Source organism: Sander lucioperca, chromosome 1 (genome assembly GCF_008315115.2).
Source record: "Sander lucioperca isolate FBNREF2018 chromosome 1, SLUC_FBN_1.2, whole genome shotgun sequence".
In the NCBI taxonomy this organism is placed as follows: domain Eukaryota; kingdom Metazoa; phylum Chordata; class Actinopteri; order Perciformes; family Percidae; genus Sander; species Sander lucioperca.
In genome coordinates, this window is record NC_050173.1 from 11040062 (window position 1) to 11065664 (window position 25603).

Below are 25603 nucleotides of genomic sequence, written 5' to 3' on the forward strand. Positions count from 1 at the left end.
CAACGTATTGCAGCACGACATAAGTCCTCAATTGCACAGTAAGGTACAGCAGATACAGAATATATTTTAGACGTCATCCAGAAATAACTTTATAATTTACATTCAAAGATAACAGCTCAGAGTAATTAATTCAAGTGCTATTTAGGTGCTACACTTGAGTCGTGTTTTGCAAATATATTTTGAAGTTGCAGCAGGTTTGATTGGAGAAAAGCAATAAAAAAGAAAATCTCCACTGTAAAGTGCATTATCCCGGCGAATACAACATTAGCACCCCTTCACCAAAAGTTAATGCTGACATTATTAGAGAAGTAATAGAAACAAGGAAAAATCATAATACCACGTTTTTATGTTTCTAGGCTACACTGTACGAATTTTAAAATGTATTTTATAATAATACAAAAGCATTGATTTATTAATTATTATTAATTAATTATTATTAATAATAAAAATAATTAATTAATATATATTCTGACAATGTTATCATAAAAGAAACATAAATGGGGGATAATAGTTACCTTTCATCCATCAGATATGTATCACCTATCAGTTCCTTTGTGTTATTACAAAAATATTGTGTTTCTGAAGACAAGTGTGCATACACTTCCTTAATAGGAGAAACAATTACGTAATATGTGGTGCTATAATTACTGTTGTTAATATGTGTGATTAAATGATGAAGGATCAGAATTGTCTTGATATTTTTACTCGTGGTATATCATTTTGCAAATGAAATAAAATAAAGTGAAACTAAGCTGACAGCATTTCTATTTTTGTGTAAATAAGGTTTCAGTTTTGTGCGCATGTGTATCAGTGTGGCCTCGGGTCAAAGTGACTGATGTTTGTCATTGTATGGAGAGGCAGAGAGCTGAATTATTGAAGGCTTGTTTTTCATCAAGGTGAAATTAAAGCAGCACACACACACACACACACACACACACACACACACACACACACACACACACACACACACACACACACACACACACACACACACACACAGTCATTCACTCCAGCAAATTACTTCTGTGGAAAACCTGGTTGGGACACAAAGTCCAAAATGAAAGTCCAACCTATTATCTCAGGGTGTGCGTGTGCTCACATGTGTGTGTTTGTGTTAACCACACTATATTATATTTCTCACTTTATTCCATCTACCTCCATGCTGGTGGATTACAGAGCAGTGACCAGCAGGTGTTCAGTTACGTCTATAGGCTGCATCAAAAGGACAAGGTGTTCTCATGGACCTTATTTCCTAATGAGCATGTGGTATTTCTCTGAGGGTCAGAACAATATGGCATCATAAAAATACACTTTTTAAACACAAAAGTGATTACATGAGATATGTATGCATGATGCGATCAAACAAACCATCAGGCCGGTAACTGGGCAACGATTCACCGTCTTCTTTGTGAGTCATTATGAGTCTTAATGACTCCTAATTAGAAATGTGCAAGGCCAATTTATTAGCAATGATCTGGATCAAACATGCTTGTATTTACAGTAATGTACAGTATGAAGTACATATGGGGTAGAGGGAAGGAAATGTGGCTGTATAGTGCTGTTTTTTCCGTGACCTTTGGTGCCATCCACAGGATAATTAACAGAAGATAAGGTTTCTGTATAAACTAACCAGTGACTCTTTCTGGGATGCTGAGATGTTCACTGAGCCAGTTCACATTAAGGGTAGCCTATGAAGGGAACAACTTGTGTAACCACAAGCTTTTTGGTTGAGGATGCATGTGTGCATTGGAAGAGCCTTCTGTCCCTGGGTTAATCAGTTAAAAGTAAGTTTTAGTTGTGTTGACACAATAAAAAATGTGATGACGAAACAACTGAGCAGTAAAGTCTGAAATATTGTCTTCTGGGCATCTTTAGATTGAAAATGTAATAAAATGAACAACAAACCCTGGTTGCTCTTTGAGGTTGCAGAAAAATAAACATGTTATAATCACAATGTTACCTCCGGTTTTGGCAGCTGATATTGCCTTTACAGTAATAAAGGGGCTGTTTGCATGTTTCAGATGTTTTGGAGTGTCATTTTGCTTTATAATGTGTTTTACTCTGTTATATGGTTTCACACTTCACAGTTTCATACCTGCATATACACTGGTGTGGTACAATGTTGACAGGAAGAAGCAAGGCATCTTTGCAGAACACTCACGCCCAAAAGTGAACAGGAAGTGAAAGCCCATGAAGGCATATGGCTCATACTAAACACTATATAGACTAGTATACACTATACTACAGTGATTGTTACCCAGCATCTTAACTGATCTCCCTGATCTGACATTTGAACAACAAACCACATTAAAGTTTACTGTATCATGCTTTTTTTTAAGAAATACATGTGCATATAAAATGTCAAACTAAAATGTTTTAAAATAAATAATATGCTGTCTTTTGCATTTGTGGAGTTTGTTCCTTCATTATGCTTAAAGTAAATGATGGCAAATAATAAATAAGAGAAATAAATAGGAGAAACAAACAAACAACAGAAAGATTCCAACATAATGAGTTACATTTCTTTTAGAAGGCATTGTTTTTTTTTAAATAAATGATGTCTTTGAAGAAAGGGGAAGAAAGATAACCAAATATAAATCAATATATAAATAAACCAAAAAAATAACCTGACTTTAGAGTATTTATCTATGCAAAGTGATATTTTTGTGGCCATCTTTAATTTAATTTAATTTAAGATTTATGCAAAGTAAGAGAAGTGTCAAAAAAACATCAAGTTATGGACAGATTGTGGTCACGGTTAAAGGAAACCAACATTGACTGCTGGTAAGTGACAGGATGCTAACCCTGGTTTCCCGTTTAAAAGTCATAACATTCTGCTTTTACTCGTGAACCAGATATGTATTCAAACAACAAGGTTAACTATCACTAAAACATAAACAAACTGCACATGTTGTCGTTTTGCTGGTGAGGACCCTAGACTGTATATACTGTAAATAGGTGTGGACAGTCTCTAAAAAAACCCCTTATGAAGATCTTTGTCGTCAAATGTTACACTCCTTAACATGCCGTTTTTTTTGTTTTTGCTTCCCCTTAAGTAGCACTAAGAAATCACCTTATTCCACACAGTATTACATATATTCTGTATCTGTTTTTTTTCCTCCAACTCCTTAATTATAATGTTTACCCAAGACTCACATTTTTTATAACTTTTCCATCAAACTGTATTTTTCTAGATGTATTTTGCATCATTTTATATACATAGACCCAAAATTCAGCCTGATATATTTGGTATCTTTGAAACCTTTGGCATCCCCGGCTAAATTCAAAACAAAGCACTGTGGGTTTTTAACAATGTTTGGCTGCACAGCATGAGCTTGTAATGACTTATCCATCAGTGGGGTTTTTTTTTGCGGGATTTTAAAAGATGGATCATTCTTAGATGCTACAGGTGTATGTTGAGCTTTCTGGAGGCATTTTGAGTCTAATTTAATCAAACATAATTGAAGTTTAGACTTAGACACCAGCTCTTATGCATCACCCTGACATTAGGAATCCAAGATGATCCACCAAACAGCTGCAATTGCAATACCTACATCCTGTGGACAAAGCAAGTGACATGCACATCAATTCTGCCTGAAGTAAAAGGACAAGAAAAATGAACATAACACTAATGCATTAGTATCCGGTGTGTCTTTCACCCACACTCACAGAAATCAAATTGAAATTCTGGGAGCACTGCAGAATGTCCTGCATTGATCTGAGATGTGCTGACAAACAACAACATGTCCTTATTACTACATAAATACTCTGAGCATGCATAAGTGTGAAGCAGCATTATGAGAGATTGAGAATCTTTACCCTAATTAAACATTAACTATGTAAATAGACAGTGTCGGGAAGATTAAATGATTCGTAGCTTGAAGTAGATAATCAGTGATATCAAAGGTGATAGTTATTAAACTCTGGATGAGGCCAGCTTTTTGTTTTCAATGGGACAAAAGTCAGCACTTCAGTTTGAAACACTTTACACCCCTCTATATATCCATTAACACTTTTTCATTCTGGCCAGAGGACACCCTCACGTGTTTCATATATTTATATTCTTATCTTATTCTTTCAAGCCTTGTCATCTCATCTTTTCATTTCCTCTTACCATTGGTTCTCTCAGCTTTACATAGGAAGTATCACGCTCTGCCTTGCCCCAGTCGTTGCCTCTCATCTCTCAGTTTTGTCTCTGTCACACATACAAACTGTGTGCAGTACCTCACCCACAGAGAGGAACTGGGGTTCATACTGAGGTTTGCCCGCCTCAACAAGTCATCCTCCCCTACCTATTTCTCCTTTTTCTATTGTAGACTACTGCATCTCCTTTCAGATGATCCATCTGTCACCTACCTGCAGCTGAACTCCCACACTGCAGCCACAACATGAGCAAAAGGAAACTGAGTGAGTATTGTGTGTGTGTGTGTGTGTGTGTGTGTGTGTGTGTGTGTAGAGCAGCTGCACTTTGTTCATGTGTTCACACATATAGTAAACCACAGTGTCAGTTAGGTTAATTAGTGTTGACTATTAGACACTGCCATGTCAGTTTTGCAACATTTTGGTGATTATGACTACACGCAAAAACCCACTTGCAGCTGAAATTATTTTGTAAGACGTGTACAAAAATACATAGAGGCTATTTTAGAGACCGGTTTTGACCTGCAGTGTGTATTATGTTTTAGTCATACTGTATATACACTATAGTATTTTAATTATATACAGTATATGTTTTATATAAATAGCAAAACACTTGCATGTCTACAAGCACACAACACACACACACACACACACACACACACACACACACACACACACACACACACACACACACACAGAAAACCAAAACAATAAGCTAAAGCTAAAAGACACAAAAAAGCTCCATGAGGGGAACTGCAGTGGTGATAATTCCCTGTTGGTTCAACGACATCTTTCACATTGTCATTTGATTCATTATCAATTAAAACAAGCTTAAATTACAGTTTTTTTACAATCACTTTGCTACTAATTTCAGAACCTTGACATCATTTTTCAAAAGTCTCGACACAAAACTCAAAACGATCATCACTTGTAACACAGGCTGTCCAATGTTCAAAACATTGCATTGTGCATTCATATTTTTAAATAAATCTTGCACTTGCACAATCATTGGTTCAAAAAACTAATTTATTGTGAAATACCATTGAAACGTTACTTTAGATCACCCACACACAAGCTACCCATAGTTTCACTGGGTCATCGTTCGTACAATCATTAAATATTGTAGTACAAAATAGGTGATACATGTTTCATTATGGTACTAGATCTAAAGACTTCCCTGTAAAAGTACTGCAGTAGTAGAGCGAATACTACAGACAAACCTGAAATGTATTGATGAAAAACAATACAGTAAGATCACAACATAGGTTTATTTGAATCAAAGCAAAATAATTAGCTACAAAATAAAAAAGAAAATACAGTGTATATATATATATATATATATATATGTGTGTGTGTGTGTAAAGTATATATCTCAATCATCAGTAATGTGTTGGCAGAATTGGACAAGCAATTCCAAGGGTCTGCATGCGTACAGAGCAGTACTGTCAATACTGTAAATAGTCTCAAAGGTGGTACATGGGACCATAGAAACAGTGTCTGATAAACAGTAGTACATTACAGTAAAGAATGATGATGAAATATTACATCCATAGATAATGTAGTCTTAGTGTGGAGCATGGTTCATGCTCCACACTAATGGGTGACAATGAATCTCGTTATCTTGAAACCTTTATGATCTAAACATGGAATATTGTTTGTCTGTTTCCATACAACTATGCATTAAGAGTAATGCAACAGTTACTTATAATTTTGAGTAGTTGTATCGATTGATAGTTAGATCATTGTAATGAAATGAATAGACAATCATCTGAAATGTAATGTGTGAATTGCTTTTTGAAATAGTAGTACTTTGATGTTAAGTTGTGTCATATTGAACAGGTGATCTTTGTTAAATGAACAAATGATCTTTGGTTTATGTGTATTGTATCCAAGCAATTGAAAAAAGTGTTAGAGTTTTGAAAAATGTGTATTTTGATCATTGGTTGTGAGTTTTGTGTCTAGAGTTTTGAAAAATGACGTCAAGGTTCTGAAATTAGTGCCAAAGTGATTGTAAAAAACTGTAATCTCTTTCCCTCCTGACTGAAAAAAAATCTAATTGAGAGGTTGCATGGGGATGAATTGGGTTAGCTTGTGCAAACGCATTGACCAACGTCATATACTTGTTACCATATAATGAGCATTTCTTCTTCTTTTCTAACTGTTGCTCTGTCAAGGTTTCAAGTGGTTTGGTAGCCTCACCAACCTCTCCTTTCGCCGCTCCACTGAAAAATCTGACTCCAAGACCTCTCCGTCCAAGTCTGGAGCAGGATGTGTACCTGGAGATGGCAAGGCGATCCTGGCTCCAGTTGTTGAGACAACAATGGACGACATGGATGCCATGCGTCCTCGCACTGCCAGCTACATTCGCTCCAGTGAGAGCTACACACACATGGGTACGCTGCCACGGCTACTGATGAAGAGGAGAGACAAGAGCAATAAAGGTAAAGCAGCTGAACTTATGATAATAAAAAAGGACAATAGTTTTCACCATGACAAACTTTATGTTTATTTCTGATATCCCTTCTTCTCTAGGAGGCCCCAGCAGCAATAAGAAGAGTAAAGACAAGAGCAGCATCAGCAGAAGTCAAAGCCAGAGACCTTTACGGGACCAAGACTGTGGCGGATCTAAAGCGGCTAGGGATGAAGCTGGAAGTAAAGCTGACACTGGGCTCGGCAAAGACTCTCTCACTGTTCCCAAGACCCAGCCTGAACCTATAGGGGAAACTAATGTCACAAACACCCAAAACACCATCTCTACCATGTCGCCATCTGGTGGCCCAAGTGCTGCACTCCAACCAGAGACTTGTGACAAGCAGAGCATCACACAGGCAGGTGCAGACTTGAACCCTGAGGAGACTTCATCACCTCCACCCAGCCGGGGGAATGATCAGATTAATGAGGATGAAGGGTTGGAGTCCAGGCCTGTATCTGAACCTAAGGAGGAGGCAGAGAGACAGCTGACAGGAGGAGCGGATAAAGGAAACCAAAACTCTGACAGCATTTACTGGTGATTTGTTTTATTCCTTTTTTTTCTTAGATGTGAACAGTTCATTTTTCTTGCTTTTTTTCTTTTCTGACAGTAAAGTAATTGAAGGAAGACTGATTGGTCAACTGGTTTGTGGTGGTTCATTGAAAAATGAGAGAGTATGCACCACTAAAGCACAGTATTAACTGGCATGATAAAGGCCTTAGGGTGGCTCCTGCTTGTTCTCTGGTTGCCCTGTCTTGAGCAGGGTCCTTGTGTTTAATCAGTGCTGGTAAGTAACTAAGTACATTTACTTAAGTTCTTTACTTAAATATAGTTTTATTGTACTTGTATTTTACTTGAATATTTCATTTTATCTTATTTGTGTCCAGTTTATAACATACAACACATTGTTAAAGAAACTGGTGGTTCTAAGCCATTTGGTTTGTGACTACTTACAAAAAAGCTGTGTATAGTCAGGGCCCATTGCCATGTTTCTGTAAATTGTCAGCAGTTCCACCAAAGAATGATTTCCTCTCTTTATTCTTTACATGGTTGCATAACTGTAATTTTAATTAATCAATATTTAATTAATAATCATATATGTTTATTCATTTTACAGAGGTATTTTTGTTCTGCAGAAAAGGACTACTTTTTAATTCTACTGAGTAGCTTTTTCTGATAATAATGTCATTTTACAATTATGAATGAAGGTCTTTTACTAATTATTTGTACACTGTTATTTTGGCACCTTTACTTAAGTGAATTCCAGCATTGAAATTTGAAAATTGAATTGCTCACATTGTTGATAGATTGAAGGAACTGTTTTTAAAAATGGCATATGCTCTGTGCATACGCCAGGGGGCGCAAACCGGTTTAAAATGCGCGTGGACCCACGGGGGAAGTTGGGCAGTTCACACACTTTGTGCTGACTTTGCTGTGGACAGGACTTACCTCAGGCGATGGGTGTGAGGTGAGATAACAGGAATTATGACTTCTCTTTTTAAAGGCAGCGGGTTATATCGACTCCTTTTATCGATCAGATGCTGCTGGAAAGCTGCAGGCTGTTGGTCTGATGCTTTCTTATTTTGCATTGATTAGTTCTGACACACAGGAGACGACATGGATAAGCTTTTGTGCGCTCATTGTGTGCGTTTCATAATGTTGTAGTGGATTTATCAACAAAGTCAGAACTTTATTGAACAGTTTGAGGGAAAATGTTCTGGAACTCCTCCTCTCAGCAGGGCAGATTGCATCTCCTCGCTGCTTTCCCATGACATGCCAAGGTCTCCCTGCTGCCTCCAATATGCCATGCATGATAGTGCGTGTATCATGTTACAGTGGGATTTTGCACTGCGTGTGTGTCTGTGGCTTTGAGTGTGCGTGCATGCGTGGCTGCAGTTGTGCTGGCATGCATGTGCGAGCGTGCAGCATCAGCCCATTAGTTCAGCCCAGAGACCGTGGGAAATATGGCTGTATGGTGGTGTAGTGCAAGTTCAGTGTGGGCACATCAAAGAGCTGTCCGTCTGTTCATCCCTAAATCACAAATCTCTCAGCTTGGCTGTCAATTTCCCTCTATATTCCTATTCTGTCCAAAGTGCAGCTCTTTACTTTGCCTGACTTTGGCTGCTTTTCTGGAAAAAACACTTTTACGTCATAGTGTCTCTGCTCAGCTGGCAAAATTATGAGTTTTGTTCTTCTGCTTTGCCTGTGCATGACAACTCCTTTGTTTGCCACCAGTGGTAGCCTACCCCCAATGTAAACTTATGTTTAACTAAAGTTGAATTAATTAGTCGTTTAATGAATTTATTGATCAACATAAAATTAATCAGCAGCAGATTAATTGTTCAGTCAGTTTTCAAGCAAAAAATGGCAAATAATATGCTGGTTTCTGCATCTTGAGGATTTGACGCTTATTACTTAACTATATAGTTTGGTGGTGGACTGTTGGTCAGATAAAACAAGCAACCTTCGACTCTTGTTACATTGTGTTGGGCATTTTTCACTCTTCTGGGATATTTTATAAACAAAACAATGAATTGTTCATTGTCAAAATACTCTATAGCAGCCCTAGTTGAAGTCAATTTGAATTATATAGCCCAAATCAAAAGTTTCTCTCAGATGGCTTTACAATCTGTACAACATATCACCACTTCTGTTCTTACATCCTTGAGTCAGATATTGTTTCTGCTTGTAAAGACGAGTAGACAGAAGTAGTAGTAGTGAATAAAAGTCAAGTATTATATCATAGAGTATAATATTAGGACATATTATGTGTAATAAGTTTTTAGTAAGTCAAAGTATGAAAGTGTTTCATGCAGCCCCTTTAGTTTACTGTGCTGTTTATTGTCAGTTGCAACAAATTGACTCGTGCGTCCAGACACTTGCTTGCCAAGCTTTGTTTGTTTGTTGGAAACATGATTTCGAAATAAAATGAAGAGTGCCTTACTGCAGCAATCAAACAACTTAAACAGGTTTTGCACAAGATTATTTGGAGGAATAGTTTTTGCCTCTGAAACATTTATAATGAATCCAAATTTGACTTGCAAGAATAGTTTATCCCATAATGAATGTCAGTAAGTGTTGCTTCATATTAGTCTATATCAACGACATTTCATTTCCGGGATTGTTCAGGTGACGCCAGAAATTCTGCCAGATGTCCCTCATTTTCAGCCTCATTTTTACCTTCCGGCTTTCTTTGTGTTGTCATTTTAAAGCTAGCTAGACTATCTGTCCAATCTGAGTTTTCTGTTGCACAACCAAAACAACCTTTGAATGTACACATGTTCCACCAAAACAAGTTCCTTCCCGAGGCGATTTTGCAGTGGTGCTGTCATTGAGTCCGTTAGGTAGCACCGCCCAAGACGATTGTGATTGGTTTAAAGAAATGCCAATAAACCAGAGCACGTTTTTTGCTGCTGTGTGGACTAGCCAGACCTTCCTCCGCAGCTCTGTGGAGGTAGGTCTGGCAATGCGAGACTAGTTGATATTGACTTTAGCGCTACTGTAGTGCTCGATGATATTCTCTCTATACTGTAGGTATGATGTGCTGTTTGTTTTCAAAGCCTTATGTATGAATGGTATGTTTTAGTATTTACAGCTCAGTCACATTTGTCTCTGGATAAGTGTGGATGTGTTCAATGCAAATGATGGGGGCAAATATTTTACATTTGTACAACCATTTTTCTTTCATCTAAGCACAGGAGCAGCCTAGGAAGGGAATGTAGAGCTCCTCTGCTGTGGGACCTATTAACATTCCCCAGCCCGCTGCCACGACGGGACCCTTTGATCTGTCCTCTCTGTGGTCATGTGTAACACGGCTTTGCTCTGGGCCCTAGGAGACCCATCGTGCAACTGTGCTGATTTATCTAAAAACTTGTCTGGGAGTGTAATTGCCCCTTTAGCTCACGCTCACTCCAAATCACAAAGTACTCACAGTATGGCTCCCAAGACTGCAGCTCAGCGGGGTGTTTCGACACATGAGCCGGATGCATCGTGAGTGTAGAACTGAGAGTTATGGCGCCCTAAGGATTTGAGAGGCCAGCTCCATATTCAGCAACCTTAGAAGCTCAGTGGGGTTTATTATCTGTCCATGTTCTATGAAACTGGCCTGCAACAACATTTTACTCACTGGAGAAGCCGCTGCAGAAGTGGGCCATGGGAATACAGGCATGTTTTTTTCTGTGGTAACATGTACTGCACCTGTTACAAGACCAGATCAAACACAGAGGCGTGTGTACATTTGTGTTAATACACACGTGTGCACAATTCCACAGGAGTTTACAGCCATTTTCTGTTATAACATTCCTGAATTTTCTCTCTTTCATCTCTTTTTTTCTCCTTCTGTTTCTTCAGCTACATGGAGCCAGCAGAGAGCCAGGCAGAATATATGCAGGTAAGTCTGCTCTGTCAAGCTGTGTGTGCTTGTGTGTGTGTGTGTGTGTGTGTGTGTGTGTGTGTGTGTGTGTGTGTGTGTGTGTGTGCGCATGTACTTGAATATTATCCCACAGAAATATTTCAAGGTTTCTGTCAGTTACACCCATGCACACACACGTAATGCCTGAGATGCCAGTAGATATGAGTTGTAGGTTTAGCCTGAACATGCAATGCAGTTTGAGTTTTCTCTTCTCTCTCATTATATTAAATTAGATTTTTTAATGTGAGCTCTCAGATCAGAATCAGAATCAGAAATCAGAATCAGAAAGGGCTTTATTGCCAAGTACGTTGCACATACGAGGAATTTGTCATGGTGTTGTTGGAGCATGTCACACATACAAATATAAGAAGGATAAAAAGAATATAAACAATATAAGTATAAACATATACACACAGTATGTATTAATAACGATAAAATAAATTTAAATAAATAGTAAAATAAGTTAAACAGTAGTAAAAAAAGTAGTAAAAAGGAACGCTACAGCAGAGTAGGTACAGTGGCATGAGGAGCCAGAGGTGGGGTGTGGAGAGAGTCAGGGTGGTTTCCAGGCCTTGTTAATAAGGCTAGTGGTGGAGGGGAAAAAACTGTTTATGTGGCGTGAGGTTTTGGTCCTAATGGACCTCATCCTCCTGCCAGAGGGGAGTGGCTCAAAGAGCTTGTGTCCGGGGTAGGAGGGGTCAGCCATAATCTTTCCAGCACGCTTCAGAGTCCTGGTGGCGTATAGGTCCTGGAGCGGCGGCAGATTGCAGCCAATCACCTTCTCAGCTGACCGAATGATACGCTGCAGCCTGCCCTTGTCCTTGGCAGTGGCAGCAGCGTACCAGATGGTGATGGAGGATGTGAGGATGGACTCAATGATGGCTGTGTAGAAGTGCACCATCATTGTCTTTGGCAGGTTGAATTTCTTCAGCTGCCGCAGGAAGTACATCCTCTGTTGTGCTTTCTTCACGAGGGAGCTGATGTTCAGCTCCCACTTGAGGTCCTGGGAGATGGTAGTTCCCAGGAAGCGGAAAGACTCCACAGTGTCGATTGTGGAGCCACAGAGGGTGATGGGGGCAGGTGGGGCTGGGTTCTTCCTTAAGTCCACAAACATCTCCACTGTCTTTAGAGCATTGAGCTCTAGGTTGTTTTGCTTGCACCAGGTCACCAGGTGGTCAGCCTCCCACCTGTAGACGGACTCGTCTCCATCAGAGATGAGTCCGATGAGGGAGGTGTCATCCGCAAACTTCAGAAGCTTGACGGACTGGTGACTGGAGGTGCAGCTGTTGGTGTACAGAGAGAAAAGCAGAGGAGAAAGAACGCAGCCCTGGGGCGATCCGGTGCGGATGGTCTGTGAGTCGGAGACGTGTTTCCCCAGCTTCACATGCTGCTTCCTGTCAGACAGGAAGTCAGTGATCCACCTGCAGGTGGAGTCAGGCACACCAAGCTGGGAGAGTTTCTCCTGAAGCAGAGCCGGGATGATGGTGTTGAAGGCAGAGCTGAAGTCCACAAACAGGATCCTGGCGTAGGTTCCTGCAGAGTCCAGGTGCCGGAGGATGTAGTGGAGGGCCAGGTTGACTGCATCATCTACAGACCTATTGGCTCTGTAGGCAAACTGCAGGGGGTCCAGGAGGGGGTCGGTGATGGCTTTGAGGTGTGAAAGCACAAGACGCTCAAAGGACTTCATAACCACAGAGGTCAGGGCGACGGGTCTGAAGTCATTAAGTCCTGTGGTCCTTGGCTTCTTGGGGACAGGGATTATGGTTGAGGTCTTGAAGCAGGCTGGCACGTGACATGTCTCCAGTGAGGTGTTAAAAATGTCTGTGAACACTGGAGACAGCTGGTCAGCGCAGTGCTTCAAGCTGGATTTCCACTTTCCTGGGATTCTGTCTCCTAAAGAGTCTGTTGACGTCCCTCTCGTGAATGGAGAGAGTCGTCACTGAGGTGGGAGGGGGGGTGGAGGTGGAGGGGACCTTTAAGGAGGGCATTGGTGGGGGGGCCCAGGACCCTGCTGAGGTGGGCGAGGTGGAGGTGATGCACAGTGGCTGTAGCTGTAGGTGTAATTGTGGCTGATTATTAGCCCTTAGTCTTCAACAGTTTTGCTCATTTCAGCAGGCTCACTCTGCATTTAGCCTAATTCAGTCTGCCATTTAGCTAATTGAATTTGGAGGGAAGCTGTGCTAATGTCAGCACTGTGCAGCTAGTGAGCAGTCTGTGCTGTAGCCAGTAGGTGGGGCCATACGCTGGAGTTGTGATGTTATAGATCAGAGAGCATGTGAAGCTGGATGTTAGGAATTCATGCATCCTGTATAACACAAACACACATTAATACAGATATTGGACTTTAAACTGAGAGTGACAATTGGCAAGTGATAGTCAAGGAAGTGAAGCTTAAGAAAGGAAGGAGGAAGAAAAAGAGAGAAGAGACGGATAGTAAACTGTTGAGCTCTTGAGATCAGATTTCCTATTGATTATCCATCCCAGACGGCTGGTAAAAGCCTTCTCCAATGACCCTGACGTGTATTCCTTTTGTAAAACAAATATATCCAACTTCCTCTGACCACAACACATTGACTATATTTAAATCCCACCACACTGCCAGCCTTATTAGGAGTTTAATGTTGGAGGCAGAAGAGCATGTAAATAGTACACTTCTGTACCATCACTCTGCTTGACTCAAACATACATTCAAGGCCCAATCGGTTATTTATTTACCTTAAAGAGTTTGGATTAGAGATGGAAAATAAGCTTCTTTTTTTTCAAAATTAAGAAAAAGAAGATTTGCTTTGTTGCTGTGTTTATGAACATAACTGATGTAAACAAAACTTTAATAGAAAAAGAAAACATTTATAAAATACATTGAGGTGTGTTTAGTATTAGCGTAGCCAAAGCAGTAAGCCACCCAGAGCTGAAAAAACTCAGTTCATCATCAATTTATTTAGAAGGCCTAAACATCTCTGTCCGAAATAGTGCCTCAATTCTTTTCTGCTGGAGGTTAATGTTTTATTTTATAAAAGTGTATACATGATGTTAGTGACTTCAATGTAGGCCATCAGGACGCCCCTGTACTTAATACCATTAGCACTACTCTCACGCTGACAAGAAACAAATGATGCCTTCTTTTGGTTCTGATGTTTTTCAATTTTAAAGTGCCCATATTATGAAAAAATCACTTTTTCTGGGATTTGGGGTGTTATGTTGTGTCTCTGGTGCTTCCACACACATACAAACTTTGAAAAAAATCCATCCATGCTGTTTAGAGTGAGATACGGTTTCTGAATGTGTCCTGCCTTCAGTCTCTGGGTGAGCTGTTCAAAACCGGCACGGCTTGTGACGTCACAAAAACGAAGACGAAACGAGCAGGCTAACCGCAACCATTAGCTCGTAGCGTTAGCATGCTAACGCTATGGCTAACGCTAGCATGCTAACGCTAGCATGCTACCTCGTTCTCAATAGCAAAGCACTGCTACAACATACACAAGTTCACCATAATCTACAAAAGAACTACTTACATGTGCGCCCTCATTTAGAAGTCTCCCAGCTAATCCTGCCTTGTAACTGACCAAAGTTGTAGAAACAGCCTTTCTTTTACTGTCTATGGAGCTAGCTAGCTGACATGATCTACATCTGAGCTACTGGGCATGTGCAGTGCAATCAAAGATAGTACAGAAGAAGAAGAAGAAAAGAGGTCTCACTCTGTAGCTAAAACAGAGACCAGCTGAAAAGAGGATCTGCAGCAGTGAGAGAGAGCACTGCAGTACAACACAAATATGGTGTTTTTTGAAAATTAAACCATGTAAACCTATTCTGGTACAACCTTAAAATACAATTATGAACCTGAAAATGAGCATAATATGGCTGCTTTAATAAGCTTGACATGTGACTGCTTTGATCTGTTGTGCTGTTTTGATATGAATTTTCATAATATTTCATGCATGCAGTATCGGATGAACACGCAAGAAGTGAAGTAGAATCATTGTTTTCTGCTTTAAACCCCAATTTTTCATGTTTTGTCACCCAAATTAGTTTCCTTGTCTCGCTCTCAAACACCACAACAGCCCGTCCCGCCACCCTCCGCCGCCCCACCCACTCTCTGAAAGCTGCCAGCAAACATCTTCTATTTCCCTGAAACATTTATGACAGCTGATGTTTAAATCAGGAGTTAGCCTCAGTGTTCCCTGTTATAATGGTTAAGACCAGGCCAGAGTCCTCTCCTGTTTGTCACATGTGCACGCTCACACACGTGTACACTTATTTACTGACATATGCACACGCAGTAATCACACAGACATAAAACAAAAAACAGACAAAGCAATACAGAGAGAAAGACAGACAAAGCAATCTGATCTGAGGATGCTCAAAGAAAATAAGCAATCAGTAAGAAAAGCCCCAAAGAATTCAGGATAAGTTATTCATCTTTTAGGCTTTATCATAAAATATCTATCATCATTCATTTCTCATGTGGACTCACAGCTGGTCAAGCAATATCTGCGGGGTTTTTGTCTTTCAGTGGAAGATGTAAAAAGCTGTTTTAAAATGGCTGAGGTTGGTAATAAAACAGGCCTGATGATACTGTGTTATTAAGGAACTAATCGCAATGTTCAGTCTAAATTTGAGCTTGTTTTCAAATAGTGTGTATGTGTGTGGCTCTATCACTGTGTGCATTTGTTTTTGCCTGCAGCCCAGCCCTGCTTTGTCTTACGATTTAGTGGTTTGGTGCTACTTTGACGGGAGGGGCAGGAGGTGGAACGTGTCGGATCATTTGTGGTTTATTAACATACGTCTGGCACTAGAGTCACGCTGCTGCTCTAAAAGCATTTCAGTGTGTGTGAAGGGGCTCAGCTGCGTATCTGTGCGTTACTGCATGTTTGATTATGCGAATGGTTTGAATTTTTAAAATCTGTACGTGTCTGTACCGTCTGATTAAATTAAGGCAGTGCCCTGTGGGTGCATCTACGTGTGTGTGTGTGTGTGTGTGTGTGTGAGTGTGTGTGTGTGTGTGTGTGTGTGTGTGTGTGTGTGTGTGTGTGTGTGTGTGTGTGTGTGTGTGTGTGTGTGTGTGTGCGCGCGCGTCACTATTACAGTAGATGAATTAATATGGCGCCTCTGTAAATGAGAGGGGGTGTAAACTGTCAGGGCTGGCCCTCGGTAACACACCCCTAAAACCTAAAAAAATGTCTCCAGTTACTGTTCCTTCACCGTGCAGACAGACTGACATAGACTCAGAGTAGAGCCATGTCTGCACACACTTACAGTCCATGCACTGTGTTTACATCTTGGATTGTTTGCATAAATCAGTTTATTTAGGTCACCAAAGAGAAAAGTGCCCAGATATGTATGTATCTATATATTTTTATGGCACATACATTTGACTTGGACTAAATAACAAACACCATAAAATGCAATACAGTACAATACCCTGCAGTAAATACTGTGTTTTCCATTGATTTACATATTTTACAGCAGCTAACCAGCAATTCAAGCCAATAATGACAATTCTAGCAGGTAATGTTTACCATGTTTGTCATCTGATCCGATCGTGTTAGCATGCTAAAATTTGCTAAATAGCACGTCAACCTCATGGTGGCCTTGAGGAAAAGTCTGGGACATCAAGGTCGGTAGGCTTTATCCTCTGGGGACCATGAATGTCTGTAACAAAATGTATGGCAATCGATTTACTGTAGTAAATGTTGAGATATTTCACTGGATAAGTGAAAACTTACACATTTACTACATATGTCCAATAGTTGTTGAGATATTTCAACCAGGACCAAAGTGACCGACAGACCAGCATCGCCATTCCTCAAGCCATGCCACTAGTGTGGCTAAAAATGCTGACTATCTGCAAGCACACTTTGCTAATTGGTTTTCAACTGTAAATGGCTCCTTGTCTAACTGCCTTTGTAATTATTATTTACTGTACAGTACAGTGGTTGCTGCCTGAACTCCTGGTACTTCAGTCATAAAACACTGAAAGAATATGTGACGTGGTGAAGAGAAAAGTCTCAAAAATCCTATGACCACATGCAAAATACATGAAAACTACATTAGTAAAGACGCCCGGAGGTCACAAGCACACCTTATTGGATAGGATATTTACTTCACAAACTGCAGTCTTAAAAATAGCCATTGAGTTGAATCACCTCTGATATGTACTACAAGCTTGTGTTATTCTCAAGTATTTCTGTTATTTTGTCCATCCCCTTCAAGGTCAGCATGCCAATGCCACTAAGCAGTACACGATGCAGAGAATAATGGCACATCGATCTCTCTAAAACAGTATTACACACTGCTTTATTCACACTAAAGATGTGTCTAGTTGCTACAGCAACACATTTGTGTAAGTCATTTTAATGCGATTACAGCAGGACAGAGGATTTTTAATTGCGCTATTTCACACCTAAATTGATATTTTTCTACACGTCTGTGAGAACACAGCGTTTTCCTTTCTCTTGCTGCATCATTATCGCAGACTGATGTTTCAAACGGCCTTTGAAACGCACATCTGGTGATTCGATACGGATTAACCAGTCGGTGAATGGGGTCCGCCCTGTGAAAACACACTGATGACAATCAGACACACACAGATCATTAGCTGAACCCCACTAACCCCCAACGGAGCCCGGCCTTTGTTTTAAGAAATGCACGTGTGCACACATAAAGATATGTGTGCACATATACAGTAATCTTGATCTGCCCTCGGTGTGTCTCTTTTCATCTCTCACACACATGCACATACACACATTTTACTCTCACAAACACACACTCTCTCACTGTCTATGTTCTCTCTCTTTCTATCTCTGTGTGTCACACACACACACACACACACACACACACACACACACACACACACACACACACACACACACACACACCAACACACTCCTTTCATTAGTGGGATGCTTGCAGGCATAGGCAGGGATTCTCCATTGTGCTCCCTATCAGCCTGCAGGATGGAGCTTACTAATTAATATTTAACTGAAGACCGCCTCCAAGCAGGGGAGGAGATGTAGAGAGATAGAGTTGTGGAAGGACGGGATGGCCGTGGAGGAGAAGGGAAGGACAGAGGAGAGAAGGGAGGGGAAAGACGGGAGTGGAGGAGGCTGAAAGGAGGAGGTTAGGCTAGTGATGAGAGGTCGGGATAAGGAGGAGGGAGAGATGAGGGGAGGAGCACAATGATAAAAAAGGTTGGATTCGGTAGAGCCTAGAGAGAGGAAATTGAGGGAATGCTGAAAAAAGAAAGTATAGGTTCAATGAATGGATAACAGTAAAAGAGAAAAAGAAAATGAAGGAGATGGTGGAACGAGTACCTGTGCAGACGTTGTCTGACAAACACACTTGCATGCAGAGGCTGAAAGGAAGATAGATAAAAGGATTTAAAGGGAAGCTATACTGGTGAGAATAAGGCAAGGAAAGAAAAAGAACAAGACAGATGAGTCAGGGTAATGAAGTGTACAAGACACTAAAGTAAGAATGAGACTCTCTTTAGTCTTCCCAAAGGCACAAAAACGGGGCAAAGTTATCATCATTTTTCTTTCAACCTGTGTCTGTGGAGCGTTCAGTCTATTAAATTTAAAACATCTAAAATGATATGGAGCAGTGAAGGCTGCAGCTTGATGATATGCTGATTAAATTGTCACATTTATCTTCAAAATGAAATATGTAACAACAACAGACTTTAACACATTAGGGGTCTTTACTTTCTTATGTTAACTCACGTCTGTTATGTTTGTCTTGATGATGTAGTATGGTACACAGTATAGACTGTGGACTGATTGGTCTCACTACTGTATGTCATTGTATTGTATTATCAGTGAAATTATGTGAGAATCAGACAATTGAATCATTGTGAATCGACCATATTTAGGTCTGTAAGAGATTCATAGTATTGATTTTTGTCACATTTGTCAGCTCCTTTCACAACATAGTTCTTATTAGTTGCTGGAGAAAAGTAAGTAAGAAGAGCAAGTTACTGATGCACCAGAACATCTACCCTTGAGTGTAATATATTTTTCTCTATCAAATATTTCCAGAGAACACGGTATGACTCAGTTCTGGTGAATCCGTTGCTTTGCGTTAATGTCTCAGCTCCCCACAGCAGCCATTTGATATCGGTTTGACTTAACTTAATTCATCTGAGGATGCAGACTGACATGTTGAAACACGAGCTAGAGCATTTAGAACGTATTTTGCCCCAAAACTATGACAGGAGGTGCTCATTGTTAGCAGGATTCTTTTCACTAGTGCCAATCAAAATACTACTAGGATTAGGAGATGTGATATAAAAAATGCATGTTTTATAAAAGTGTAATTTTGTGGAGTGGCTTTTAGCTAATGGAGCTTACGGCACAATACATTTTCATTATCACCTGTCTGAGTGGGAATAACACCCCTAACATTGCCAATGTTAATGCTAACCTTATAGCTACAGCCGACCATATATGCTTTAAACTCTGCACCCATCATATTTTTCCCCCAGCGTGCATTTTTGGTATGCGTGTGTGTGTGGTGCAGTAGCCAGATGTAACATGCTGTATGTTGTGATTGTTTTGGCATGGTATTACAGTGGATTGAGGGAAGGAAAGCACAGGGCCCCTCTTATGAGATTATTTTTGTCCCTGCTGTGTAATCTGTCTAATCCACCGCTGGATGGTTTGAGATTACATTAAGAGGAGTCGCTGCAGTTAATGAATCCTTCCTGTGTCTTGTAGCTCCTTATCTATCGGCCTTTTCTCTCTGCCTGTGACCCAATAGACTGCATTCAAGAGGCAGATTAGCGGAGTGATTGCTGGCATCATCTGATGTAGTGTATGTGTGGTGCAGACATGATGGTGCATACAGTATTTTTGTCATCTGGTATGTTGCATATTTCTCTCCTTCTCTGGCTATATTCCTCGCTTGCGTTATGCTTCCCTGCAGTGGTGCAGACCCAACTAAATGCAGTGTCAGAATTTTGGATGCTGTCAGGTGCTCTCGCAGTGTTGCCATGGTGAGGCGTCCTCAACTCAATGATGTCACTCACTCAGGCCTCTGGAGACAGAGCCCCACCCCTACTGACATCTCCCTGCCGGTATGTGTGCCTGCGCGTGTGTGTGTGTCTGTATGTAAAATGGGCCAGTGAAAATCACACTGTGTTATCCTTGAAACACCTGCCTGTGTGTTTCAGCCTATAATAAGCTGTCTAGCTGCAGTCTGCATGGCTTTTTAGAGACACATCATTATATTATGCTGCGCACACGCACGTCTACACACACACACACACACACACACACACACACACACACAGATAAGGAATCAAAAGCTCTGTAGCTCCTGCCATCTCTAGTAATATATAGTTGTGTGTGTGTGTGTGTGTTGACATGTTTAGGTGGAATAAAAGGGGTGTGTGTGTGTGTGTGTGTGTGTGTGTGTGTGTGTGTGTGTGGGATGGGGGGCACCCCTGCTGGGTTTTTCATGGCAGAAGAAAGGTTAGATTCCTTTGGGAGGCTGCACTCCTCCTCCTTTCTCTCCTTCTACTCGCATGTTCTTCTTCATCTATTCTTTCCTTCCTCCCATCTTCTCTCACTTTCTCCTTGTTTTACTCAGTCCAACCCCCCACACCACCCCATGTCAGCATTGTTTCAGCACTAACGCGGGGGTCGTTGGGTGGGTGGGTGGGGTTTCTTTCTGCCTGCAATTCGACAGCTTTCCTTTCTGCTTGTGCCTGCTAGCGTTCACCCCCCCGGCCTCCCTCATTCCCTCCATCCATCTATCCATCCCTCCCACCCTCTCTCGCTGGTCCGCCCTCCCCCACCCACTCTCCTTTCATCAGCAAGCAATGAGGTAATCCCTAGCAGCCGCGTGAAGTGCAGCAAGTGCAGTGAGAGGGAGAGAAGCGAGAGCAGGAGCGACAGAAGCCGGCGCAGGGCAGAAGCAGTGGAGATGTCAGGAGCTCTAATATCTCTTGCTGTTATCAGTTCCAGCTGTTAGTGGCTCGCCCGTAGTTTATGGCTGATGTGGTTACCAGCAGCTGCTTGCAAGCTGTAGCTGTGTGGTGTTAGCTGTTGTAGCTTGTAGCCTGGTTTTGTAGTGGTGGCACTATGTTGAGGGGCTGTTAGCCAGGCAGAGAGGCAGGCGAGGAGGCTGGCAGGGGTGGGACAGGCTTAGCCCTGGGGCTGGGGTTTACATGAGACACCCTGGGTGGGGTAGAGATAAAGAAGAGGACAGGAGACAGGGAACAGAAGAAGAGGGAGAGGTGAAGTAGAGAAAAAAGGAGAACGGTTTGGGGAAAGGTAGCAGAGGAAGGTGTGCACCCACCATGACGGAGAGGTGTAGTCTGTGGAGTGCCCTGTCGGCTGCAGCATGCTGCTTCTACCGGGGATCTTTCATGCAAGTGCAGGTGAGTGAGCATCTAGTGTGTGTGTGTGTGTGTGTGTGTGTGTGTGTGCGTGTGCGTGTGTGTGTGTTTCTGTTTGTTTGCAACAGAGAGCTCGTGCTTCCTGGTTTGTAACAAAATGCTTGCAGTACATGATATGTCATTACCAGGCATATATGTGTTCTGATTTCATATGCCATCCAAGTTTCCTTACATTTGGCACATTTGTCTATGCACGTCAGTGTGTCTGCCTGTGTGTGTGTTTGTGTATATTCACGGGAGGTGTGCTCACTGTTGGCTTCTCTCCTGTCCCGGCAGCCGGTAATGTCAGCCTGCCTGCTAGCTGGCAGACTGATGATATCATAGATGCTGTACAGTACTTTGGTGTCAGATGCACTGTGTGAAATCACGACGTGGAGAGAGATAGAGGGGAATGGTGAGGGAGGAAAGGGGTTTGGGACTAAAGGGATAAAAGAGAGAGAAAGGAAGTTGTTATGTTATGTTTGTGATTTGTGTGTTTGTGTGAGAGGAAGAGAAAATGTGTGAAGGGTACAGTAGAGTGAAGCATATCGGTTTTACTTGGGTCTAATTCTGGCTTCATGCCTGAAACCAAATATCTGACCTTATTCCCGAGACAAAACAACACCTACAGAATATTTTGTATGTGTGTACAATATGTCCCTGTGTCTGTTTTGCTAGGTATTTGATGCTCTCTTGCAAAAAAAACTTCTTCTTTTTTCAAAATATTAACTTTTCAGGGACCAGCAAAATCAACCTTTGTGTTTATTTTCTGGCAGGGTTTGGTTTGTAATGCTCATAGGTAGCAGAATATTACCAAACGTGAGACTCTTCAGAGTGAGAGTTGCGAGGATTTCACATGACAATAGTGACAAAAGAAGAGAGTACTTAAAGAGAATTGGTTAATAGATGAGTTAATAGGAAATAGTAGACCAAACACTGTTGTTGCCTGGGGATATAATACTTTACTGAAGTGCTTGTTGTAGAACATGTAGAATTTTCTCTTCTCTTCTCCCTGCCACGTTGTTTGTAGCCGACTGTGTTATAATTATGGCTTTACTTTAAACGGGAAAGCAGCAGAGTTGTGTTTGTGTGTGTGGTTTAACTGCGTTTCAGGACAGTAATCCTCAAGTTGGGTGTCGGCGTGTCCTACCTTGTCCCTGGCAGCAGGACATTTTGTCAGTGTGACACAGTCAGTGTCCTTATGATGGAATACTTGGTTTGTTTTGTTGTTCTAAAAACAAAGGTCTGTCCTAGAGATAGACATAGCTGTCTCAGACATAGAGAAAGAGAGAGGGGGATTCTTGGCTCTCTTTCTAGGCTTTTTAAACATCTGCTTTTGTTTAGAGTGAAGTGTTTCAAAGCTCAGAGTAATGAAGTCATTTTAATTGAATCTGTCATTAGGGTTCCTGCGAAGCGGTGGCTGTGGTAGGGTGTGTGTGTGTGAGCGGGGGGTAAATTAATTAGCAGTCCCTGAATGGTTAGTGGGAGCCTTTCTATTGTAAAAAAATAATAATTACTTAATTCCCTGAAACTTGGGTTTGTTTACAAACTGTGTTTTTGTCAGACCAATATTGATTCCTCAATCCATTCTAATTAAACATAGCCTGTCAAGCACAATACTGTGTGTCATGTAACCCAAACACTGTCTGCTACCCGGAGAAGTGATGCTTTAATCATTACTTGTTCTGCGTATTTAATGTCATGTTGATGCTTTTTCTTTGCCTCCAGGGGGTAACCATTAGTAATGATATTAACACTCAGTACTTTTCTCTTAGACACATGCAACTTGTGGTTGAGTTTTCTTTTATCTGAAAACATAAAGATTACTCATATTATATTTTCTCTTTTTAAACTCAAAATAAACACATTTGTAATCTTGATACTTCCCAGTAAAGTTTCAAAAGCATAATTGCAGCCAAAAAGGGTCAAATACCATAAAACAAGTTGACACAAGTGACATACAGAGATGATGTTGACACAGCGACAGTGGACTCATCAGCTGTATCAGTGGAGAGAGATTACACTTGATCCCTAAGTCTAGACTGCAGTATGCCAACTACATATACACACGCACACACACACACACACACACACACACACACACACACACACACACACACACACACACACACACACACACACACACAGCTTAACCATTGTGTCTGCATTATACCCAGTGCTTCCAGCGCATTGATGTAACTGGGACAATGTAACTGTCCGCTGGACTCCTGCAGCGTTAAAACCACCAACCAATAAGCCTCCAGAAACACACCCACACACACACACACCCCCACACCCCCCCCACACCCCACACACACACACACACACACACACACACACACACACACACACACACACACACACACAAATACATTAACAGATGCATGGACACAGAAAAACACAGAACTGCCCCCTCTACTTAAATTGTTTTTGAAGTTAATTCTTTCTTTTCTGCAAGCCACTTCCCCCCCCCTCTCTCTCTTTCTATCTCTCTCTCTCTCTCTCTCTCTCTCTCTCTCTCTCTCTCTCCGTGCCACTCGACTCTGTAGCCTCGCTCCCTGCTGACCTGACCAGCATGTGGCAGCCGTCATGCCAGCCAGCAGCCGGTCCCTCTGTCCTTTAGCGTTCCTGCAGCCCGACTGTATCTGGAACGCTGCTGTCAACCTCCAACCTCGCAACATGGCACCTCTTTGCCTTTTGTACCATACACTGTTAACCAAGTTTCTGTTTGTGCAAACTGATTCTCAGCAATTTAGCACCTCATGATATTTATTTCACATACTGTGGAATAATATAAATAAGTATACAGTACGTAGAATATAAGGGTAATTGTTTACACAGATTGTTACTAAAAAATACCAAGATTTTTTAAACTAGATTCAACTTTCACCTTGACTTCCCTGTGCACCCAAACGTTGTGTTTTCTGCTGCAAGAACATCCTGAACACCTTAGTTTACAGTAAATGACGAGCAAAGCTCAGAGGATCTTCTGGTACAGAGGTATAGAATGTGAAGAGACAAATGGGAAGTGAATGCAAATGAGCTGCTGATTATGCACCAGAGTCCGTCTAGTAAGTAAGTAAGTAAAAGCACAGTGTGTTTGCGTTGCAAATTATACTGCTACAATCTTTTTTTGCACTTTTTTTTAAATCAAAATTTTAAATATGGGAAATAAACACTGATACATTCACACATTTTTGGAAAATAATAACTGCCTTAGTGATATAAACAAGTTAGATCATCACAGAGTTCAGTTATTACATGCAGCAGGAGGATTTTCTTAAGAAATCCTGCAACAAATAGATCATACATATTAAAGTGGCCAGCGTTATTGCATTGATGTCCCTTCTGTAGGTCTCATCTATGTTTTATTCCCAAGAGGTCACAGTTTAATAAAAGACATTGAACCAGTGGCTGTATGGCCTTTCAGTAGTGCCTCCTCCACATAATATATCTCAACACAGTTCACAGTCTGTATGTTTTTAGTTTTACAGTAACAAAAAAACAAACAGTTTCATACATCCTCGCCTCCTGCAAGTTAGTTAGATCTACTTTCAGTGATGTCTGATGCTTTTTTAGACTTTCTTTTGAAGGGTAGTTCTGAATTGAATAGGGGAGCTTGGTTGGTTTTGGTCCACTCAGTCAGTCCCAGCAGGTTAACCAGCAATCAGCTTGTCAGTCAGATCCCCAGGGGGCCCAGTGGTTTTGTATTAGCTTTACCCATCACCCCATTCTCTGTCTAGTCACTGCTAAGCTAGCTGTAGGAGATATGGCCCTGCGCGTGCATGCGTGCGTGCATGCGTGCGTGTGTCCAAGCCAATTGGTATGTTTTAGTATTGAAATATTCACCATGTAATCCCCTCTTCTCTACTCCTCCTATCTCTCTCTCCCTCTCGCCCTCCTCCCCAAAGCTTTTCACCACAAATCCTCTTTTGGCGTGCCTGCCTGTCACACCCTCGGCTCATAGTGTGAAGGGCAGCTGTGTGTGTGTGTGTGTGTGTGTGTGTGTGTGTGTGTGTGTGTGTGTGTGTGTGTGTGTGTGTGTGTGTGTGTGTGTGTGTGTGTGTGTGTTTTAAATTGCCTTGTTCCAGAGTCCTCATTAGAGCACTGTGATGTTTTTGGCAGTAATGAGGAACAAGCCTGTGTGTGCGTGTGTGTGTGTGTGTGTGTGTGTGTGTGTGGTGCTCCAGACCATTCTGTGAATTAG

The 25603-nt window shown here is 41.3% G+C and overlaps 1 protein-coding gene across 3 annotated transcripts in view; it reads left to right on the forward strand.

The window, feature by feature from the left end:
- Positions 1–4170: 4170 nt before the first annotated feature.
- The window catches only part of sh2d3ca (SH2 domain containing 3Ca), a 53493-nt gene continuing 32060 nt past the window's right edge, over positions 4171–25603 (forward strand). The window contains exons 1-4 of one of the 3 annotated variants that reach the window (XM_031277938.2): positions 4171–4407; positions 6315–6581; positions 6673–7147; positions 10961–11000. In XM_031277938.2, the coding sequence (XP_031133798.1) occupies positions 4389–4407; positions 6315–6581; positions 6673–7147; positions 10961–11000 (801 nt within the window). In that variant the 5' untranslated portion in view covers positions 4171–4388. Of the gene's footprint in view, positions 4408–6314; positions 6582–6672; positions 7148–7985; positions 8079–10960; positions 11001–25603 lie in introns of those variants that run through there. The other 2 variants (XM_031277937.2, XM_031277940.2) reach the window with 2 other exon arrangements.